Source organism: Terrapene carolina, unplaced genomic scaffold, assembly GCF_002925995.2.
Source record: "Terrapene carolina triunguis isolate 2854851 unplaced genomic scaffold, T_m_triunguis-2.0 Scaffold242, whole genome shotgun sequence".
NCBI lineage: Eukaryota > Metazoa > Chordata > Testudines > Emydidae > Terrapene > Terrapene triunguis.
In genome coordinates this window covers 3,869,027-3,877,388 of record NW_020664593.1, presented here as the reverse complement: position 1 = coordinate 3,877,388, position 8,362 = coordinate 3,869,027, and the positions used below count along the sequence as shown (strand labels likewise).

General features: G+C 49.6%; 1 protein-coding gene across 1 annotated transcript in view; it reads right to left on the bottom strand.

Annotated features, from left to right (window-relative positions):
* Nucleotides 1–8,362, bottom strand: part of FSTL1 (follistatin like 1) — a 75,809-nt gene that overhangs the window by 14,433 nt on the left and 53,014 nt on the right. The window contains exons 3-5 of the mRNA XM_029912767.1: nucleotides 4,402–4,506; nucleotides 2,813–2,942; nucleotides 2,056–2,088 (exon numbers count right to left, since the gene is read on the bottom strand). Coding sequence (XP_029768627.1) covers nucleotides 2,056–2,088; nucleotides 2,813–2,942; nucleotides 4,402–4,506 — 268 coding nt within the window. The remainder of the gene's footprint in view (nucleotides 1–2,055; nucleotides 2,089–2,812; nucleotides 2,943–4,401; nucleotides 4,507–8,362) is intronic.

The following is an 8,362-nucleotide window of genomic DNA, read 5'->3' as shown; positions in this document are numbered from 1 at the left end:
CCAATACTTCTGTTAGTCTTAAAGGTGCCACAGGACCCTCTGTTGCTTTTTACAGATTCAGACTAACACGGCTACCCCTCTGATAAATTGGGTGAGGTAATAGCTGTTAATGGACCAACTGCTGTTGGTGAGAGAGACAAGCTTTCAAGCTTACACAGAGCTCTTCCTCACTCAGACCTGGTCTACACTACAGTTAGGTTGACATAAGGCAGCTCCCATCGATGTAACTCTCCCACTACAGTGACTTAATAACTCTACCTCCTCCAGAAACGTAATGCTTAGGTCGATGTAGTTAGGTCAACGCAGTGTCAGTGTAGATACTGTGTTGCTTACATCGACTGTTGCTACCTTTCAGAAGCCATCCCACAATGCCCCACGCTGACAGTTAAATCGGTGCATGCGCTCCTAGTGAGGCCGCGCATCGCTGACACAAGGAGCGTAGTGTGGACGTGTAAAACCAATTCAATTACTGCAGTGGCTGTATGTCGACATAATTTAGGTTGACTTAATTTTGTAGTGTAGACTTGCCCTCAGATCTGGGAAATGAGTCATAGCTAAATACAAGGTGAAACAGATTGTTTAGCACAGTGGTTCTCAAACTGTGGGTTGGGACTCCAAAGTGGGTCGCAACCCCATTTTAATGGGTCACCAGGGCTGGCATTAGACTTGCTGGGGCCCAGGGCCAAAGCCCAAGCCCTACTACCCAGGGCCAAAGCGTGAGCCCCACTGCCTGTGTCTGAAGCCCTTTGGCCCCCCCTCTTGGGGAGGCGGGGCTTGGGTGCCTCAGACTTTGGTCCCCCCCCCGGGGTCATGTAATAATTTTTGTTATCCGAAGGGGGTTGCGGTGTATTGAAGATTGAGAACCCCAACTTTAGCGTAAGTAGTTAACGCATATTTCAAAGGACCATTCAAGGTGAAGTGGCCAGTTAACACCTCTCTAGTCATAGGGGGGAAAGGAGGGAAAAAAAGCCTGGGGGTGATGGTAAACTCTCACCACTAGCTTTTTTGAAATGTATGTTAACTACTTATGCTAAACAATTTGTTCCACCTTGTATTTAGTTGTGACACTGTGGGTATGTCTACACAGCAAAGAAAAATCCGCAGCTGGCCCATGCTAGTCGACTCAGGCTCGGGCTAAGGGATTGTTTCATTGCTGTGTGGATTTCTGAGCTTGGGCTGGAGTCCAGGCTCTAGGACCAAGTGGGATAGGAGGGTCCCAGAGTTCGGGCTCCAGCCGCAGCCCAGAAGTCAACACTACAATGAAACAGCCCCGCAGCCCGAGTCCTGCAAGCCTGAGTCGGCTGGCATGTGCCAGCCAGGGGTCTTTCTTTGCTATGTAGACATACCCTGTGAGTACCTTTCTCAGACCTGAAGGAGAGCTGTGTGTAAGCTCAAAAGCTTATCTCTCTCACCAGCAGAAATTATCCCATTAAAAGGTATTTCCTCACCAACACAGAGCTCTGCATGTCTAACAGGAGTAAAAAGCAGTCAGATCATATTTCAGTCAGTAGATTCAGCAGCTTGGACTCTGCTACACCCAGGCAGCCCATCTGTGGAGTAAGGAGGGACCAGTTTTACATAGTTATTTTTTTAACCTATCTTCGATCTGAACATAAACAACAATCTATTACTATTATTAGCAATTATGTAAGTGCATCGATCCTCAAAGTGCTTTACCACCATTAGTATTATTATCACCCCCATTTTACAAACAGAGAAGCTGAGGCACAAGAAAGTGAAGTGTCTTGATCAAGGCCACATAGGGAATCAGTATTAGAGATAGGAATAGAAGTGAAAACTCCCGGTTCCCAGTCCTATGCTCACCCCACTACATTGTACCTCTCAATCTCCCTGTCCCTTAGCCAGGCACAGGCTCTGTAATATGAAAGTCTGCAGGTAAATTCTGTCCCCATTCTGGGAACAGACATGTTTTTCTATTCATTCCACCTTAGAGCTGTGCAGTTCCCTGTCAAACTGCCTATTCTTCCACCATGCACATATGCTGGGAGAAATTCAGAGCTCTCAGGTGTGGCGGGGGAGGAGATGGTTTCTTACCTGGGCTTGCGGCTGGATTCTCAGACTTCCTCTCTGTTAGTGGAAACATGGGAAAGGACGTTAATGAGCAGGAAACAAAAGGTTTCACTATTACATTTACATCCTGATACTGTGTATCAGAGTGACATGAGACTCTCCCTCGCAAGGAACAAATGGCGGTGAGAGGAGAGGGATTCAGCTCTGTGAGTTTGCGGCCTCTGAAGACCCCTGTTACCTCCTAGCAACAGGGCACCTTTGGTGATGGTGGCGCTTATCTCAGCAGGAAGGATATCAGGCAGTTCTGGACTGCGCTCCCTAGCACATTCCCTCATATTCCTCTTTGGAGCTGCTCCTTTAACAGACCAGCGTTACCTTAGAGAGTGTGAGTCCTTTGAAAGGTCAGGACCCCTCTTGTCCCTATTTGGTGGAAGTGATGTCAGAACATGGGACATGGGCACAGATTTCTGGTAGCTCAGGGGCACCCAGAGAGTTCTGCCTGAGCAAGGATTGAGGAAGGGCTTTTGGAACTGGCCAATTCTCTCGAATCTTTAGTGGACCTGAACCTTCCTCGACAGGTGGATGGAAAGGGTATGTTGATTGTATTGGTTGTTGGAAGGAAGAGGCAGCTGGGAGCCATATTATGGGTGCCCCTTGATCTCATCTGTGATCTGTGTGAGGGAACAGAAGGCACAAGGTTGTTTTCTCCTCCATTGCACCTCCTCCCAGGGTGGTCTTGTTTGAGTGACAGTAGGTCCAAAGTCCTCAGGGCTGGCTTTACCTTTACAGTGGCCATCATAGTCCACCTGGATCTTGGAGCCAGTAAGGCAGGCATCACGATGCAACTCGCAGTGGTTCAGGTACGTCTTGCCATTGCTGCCACACACAGGCCTCTTATGAGGTTTGCATTGCTGAAAAAGAGCCAGAAAGAGAAGAGCTTTGCCCAACGCCTCTGGTCCCAGGATGGCTGGAGGGAGGCAGTGTGTAAGCCCCATTCTCAGCCCAGCTCGTGAGCACTGTGCACATCTTCCTCAGCGCAAGTAGAGACTGAGAGATACTAACCACCCAGAACCTGTAAGATCTTGTGCAGGAGCTGAGTGGTCTGTAAAATGGGGACCCCACATCCACAAACATTTGTTTCCCCAGCCCCCAGCACTACCACCATACAAGTGACTTAATGAAAGCAGATTTACTAGTGATTAATTTCTGTGTTCTTCAGTATCTATGCTATGTTTGTCTCTGCTTCTGGGTGTGTGTGTGTGTGTGTGTGTGTGTGTGTGTGTGTGTGTGTGTGTGTGTGTGTGTGTGTGTGTGTGTGTGTGTCTCTGAGTGACTTTGTGTGTGTGTGTGTATGTGTAAGTCTTTCTTTGGGTGGATCTGTCTGCATGGGCTGCAGACACCATCTCAAGGTTTCTGCTGCGGAACTGAAGGCAGGCTCGCAGCTGAGAACCAATTTGGCATTGCCAACGTTTGGGCTGGGGGTTTCCTTTTTGTGTTTCTCTTAGCCTGGGTAAAGGTAATCAACACAGTCAGTTTGCTTACAGCTCCTTTCACTTTCCAGTTCCCAGGGCGGCAGCATCCAGGTTGCAAACACTGAGGGGGTGGGGACAGGCGGGGTTCTTTAAAAACCAGTGTTCCATTGGTGTAAGAATGTATGGCTTTTTGTAATGGGGAGAGAACAGCAAAATGGGCAGGTTCTGTGTCTCTAAAACTGTCCCTTCTTTCAAGGCCCATCTCAGTATACCTGTAGAGATTTTTTTATTTAAAAAAAGTGTTTAGTGCTGGTTTCTCTAACTCACGCAGACTGGCTATGCTGACAGCAGGCTTGCTGAGAGCATGTGCCCCTCCCCCCACCAGTCCAACTGTGTGCTGACACCCTGCCACACCCTCCCCACATGAGGAGTGCTCCAGCCAGCTCTCCCCTGCATAGTTTGACACTGGGCTGCGGGGTAAGTGGCGAGGGTACAGGCAGCTCAGCCACACTGGCACTACCTGGCGTGGGTCAGCATCTGTGCTGCAATGCACCAGAGGAGAGCACCAGGTTGTGGCGGGGCACTGGGGGCTCATGAGGGGAGAAAAAGGAGCCAGTTCTGGGCGTGCGGGAGGAGAGTATCAGAGTGGATGACAGAGGCAGAGAGAGTGTGTGTGACTGGGGAGGAGGAATTGGCAGGGGAGAGCTGGGAAGAAAAGGGGCTGTAGACTGAAGGGCCCCTCTTGGTTTGGGACTACTTAAGAGCAACTCCCATTGAAGCTATATTGGCTAGCGCTTGAGCCCTAGTGTATTTTATCTGGATCCCTTCGACCTCAAGAAGCCCCCTCTCCCCATCTCCTCTCTACCTCCGGTCATCTGGAAGCTGCTCTATGCCCTACCTCGATGCAGAGGCAGGTGGGCTCCCCCTTCTCCGTCACTGCGCACTCCCGCCCGGCTCCACAGAAAACGTTGGCACAGATTTTGGATTTGCTCTTTGGCTCTTCCTGCAGGACACAAAGTGAGAGACAGAGACAGAGGCAGTGTTACTGAAAACAGCCCCACCTTCAGCTCACAGTGGGGCATAGCTTTTTGCAAAGTTCATGCACATTTTAGACTGAACCAAATTGCCCAGACTGGCATCTCATAGGTGGGCGAATGAGAAGGAAATGACCAATCTATCTGTGCAGCTCAGCCAGCCAATGACTGAGAGCTTGTGAGAATCTGACACCACTCCAGAGCGTGGAAATTCCAAGAAGGAAGGATCTGCTCAGAGTGATGCAAGGGGATATAACGAGGAATGGGGTGAATCTGAGCAGAAGATCTAGTCTGATTGCCAGGAATCTATTCCTGGTAGTGAGACTTATTAGGCTGTGAAATCATCTCCCAAGGGAAGGGGTGGAAGCTTTCTTGTGTGGGAGCCTTAAAAATAAGTTGGACAGCCCCCTGGAGAGAATACACTCTAGAGTTCAATCCTGAACAGAAACAGAGAACTCACCATGGATAAGACCAATGGCCTAATGGTCCCAGTGTCTCTCTGCAATACTACACCAGCACATGTAGCCCAGTATCCTGCCTCCACTAGTAGTTCAGTATCAGATGCATCACAGGAAGAAATTCCATAAATGGATAACTATGCAATAACTTTCCCATGGGGGACATTTCTTCTTGGGCCCAGACAGGTAGTAGTTGTCCTATGACCTGAAGCATGAGGTTTATTTGCCTTATACATTTTTATATAACTGCAAATATTCTTGTTACTATTACAAGTGTCCAATTCTTTTCTGAATACTATTAAGCTCTTGGACTCAATGACAACTAGAGGCAATGGTTGCCACTGGTTCGTGATGCACTCTATAAAAGTGTATTTGCTTTTATCAGTTTTTAGTTTGCTCCCTTTTAATTTCATTGAGTGACCCCTTGTTCTTGTGCTATGAGAGAGGAAGATGGTTCCTTGGTTAGGGCTCTAGCTTGGAACTTGGGTGTCCCAGATTCAGCTCCCTGTTCTACCACAGATTTCCTGAATGACCTCGGGCAAGTCACTGAATTTCTCTATGCATCAGTTCCCCATTTGTAAAATGGGATCATAGATGCCAAGGCCAGAAGGGACCATTGTGATCACTAGTCTGACCTCCTGTAGAACACAGGCCATAGAAATTCCCCAAAATAATTCCTACAGCAGATGTTTTAGAAAAACATCCAATCTTGATTTAAAAATGGTCAGTGATGGAGAATCCACCACGACACTTGGTAAGTTGTTCCAATGGTTAATTACTGTCACTGTTAAAAATCTATGCCTTATTTCCAGTCTAAATTCATCTAGCTTCAGCTTCCAGGCACTGGATCATGGTATACCTTTGTCTGCTAGATTGAAAAGCCCATTATTAAATATTTGTTCCCCGTGTAGATACCTATAGACTGAGATCAAGTCACCCGTTAACTTTCCCTTTGTTAAGCTAAATAGACTGAGTGCTTTGAGTCTGTCACTATAAGTAAGGATATGATTGTGTCACAGAGATCTCAGATTCTGTCTTTAATGGACCTCCTCCTGCAGCAGCAGGCCTTGAGCAGCGGCAGGACTGGCGCAGCAACCAGCAGTCAGCCCCCAACGCAGGAGCAGCAGCCAGTGGCGTAGCCAGGTGGAGGGACGAGGGGGAGCGGAAAAAAAAAAAAAAGGCGCCACCCGCTGCGGCGCTTTTACTGACGGGGCGGCGCTCCGGGTCTTCGGCGGCACCTCAGGGGCGGGACCTTCACTGGCTCTGCAGGTCTTCGGTGGCATTTCGGCGATGAAGCTTCAGTGACGCCGAAGACACCCGAAGCGAGTGAAGGTCCCGCCGCCGAAGTGCCGCCAAAGACTCGGAGCGCCGCTCCGTCAGTAAAAGCGCTGCAGCGGGTGGCGCCTAGTTCACATCGACACCACAGCAAGGAGCAGAACATCAGGCCCGGCTGGGCCGCACGTGAAAGGAAGGGGGCGGCTGGAGCTCCCGGGACGCTAGGACCCTGCATGCCGGGGGAGGGCCCGGTGGGGGGAACATGTGGGGAGGGGGCGCTGCCGGGGGGACCCTGGATCCCAGCAGCGGGGGGCTCCCAGCGGGGGGCAGCCCAGCAGCGCTCTCTGCAGCGGAGGCAGCAGCATCGCCTCGGGGGCAGCGCGGACTCGGAGTCGACGGGCCAGACCCAGCGCAGCGCATGCTGAGCAGGGGACCCCTGAGCCGGGCTGTACTGTCTCGGGGTGTGTGTGTGTGAGGGAGGGGGCAGGCTGCAGCTCCCGGGAGGGGACCCAGCTGCCCCCCCCGAAGGCTAATGCATCCAACAGAGCACCCCCAAGCAGCCACCGGGTGGGGATGTCCCAACCCCGTCCCCGTGCCCATTCCCCAGAGATTGCATACTGTGCTGCTAACCCCTTTCCCCCTCTCCAGCACATGGTGCAGTCCATTCTGTCCTGGGGCGGTGCTGTATCAGTCAATCAAATCATAACTTGGGGGCCTTCTGACCAATCAGCTGCTGCTTCATGTTACAACCTGATGCAAGGAGGGAGGCGTCAGTAAAGTTCTTTAAAGGGTCACCCAGGTGGAGGGGGTGGGGAAGGGGAGAGTTTGGATAGACCAATGGGGGGGTGGCACCTTTTTTTTCCCACTGGTGTGAGTTGGAACCCAGGCTCCTGGGTGAGTAAAATTAAAAAGGCGCCACTTGTGCTCGGTGGGGGAGCGGCCGCTCCCCCCCTAGCTACTCTACTGGCAGCAGCGGGGCTGGAGCAGTGGCTGGCAGTCAGCCCTCGGTGGGGCTCCCACTGTTAGTCCTCCCCGCCCCTTCCAGGCATTTTTAGTAAAAGTCACAGAGAGGTCACAGGCTTCCATGAATTTTCCATGAAATTTTGCCCGTGACCTGTCCGTGACTTTTACTAAAAATACCTGTAACAAAATCTTAACCTTAACTATAAAGCATATTTTCTAACCCTTCACTCATTTTTGTGGCTCTTCTCTGAACTCTCTCCAATTTTTCTTGAATTGTGGGCACCAGAACAGTACATAGTATCCTAGTGTCAAATACAGAGGTAAAATAATCTTTCTACTCCTACTCGAGATTCCCCTGTTTATGCATCCCAGGATTGCATTAGCTTTTTTGTCCACAATGGGAGCTCATGTTCAGATGACTATCCCCTACATCCCCAAATCTTTTTCAGAGTCTCTGATTCCCAGGACAGAGTTCACCATCCTGTAAGTATGGTTTACATTCTTTGTTCCTAGATGGATACATTTACCCGAATTTAAATGAATATTGTTTGCTTGGACCCAGTTTACCAAGTGATCCACTTCACTCTGAATCAGTGACTGGCCCTCTTCATTATTTATCACACCCTTAAGTTTTGTGTCATCTGCAAACTTTATCAGTGATAATTTTATGTTTTCTTCCAGGTCACTGATAAAAATGCTAAATAGCATAAGGCCAAGAACTGATCTCTGTGGGACACCACTGGAAACAGACCTGCTCGATGACGATTTTCCATTCACAGTTACATTTTGAGTACTATCAGTTAGCCAGTTTTTAATCCATTTAATGTCTGTCATATTAATTTTATATCATTCTAGGTTTTTAATAGTCCAGCCTGACTTCAAAGAGGTTTTGTGAGGGTAAATACATTAAAGGTTATGAGTAAGGCTACGATTATGTCACGGAAGTCGCAGAAGTCACGGAATCCGTGACTTCCAGCGACCTCTGTGACATTGGGGGCCCCCACAGCTGACCAGCCACCCTGTAGTGTGAAAAACTGCTATCTGACTGAATGTGCTACTTAGGGTGTACTGAGCACGCTCACACGAACGGAAAATGCTCAGTAACATCTGCTGAAGGCAGCAGCGGGGG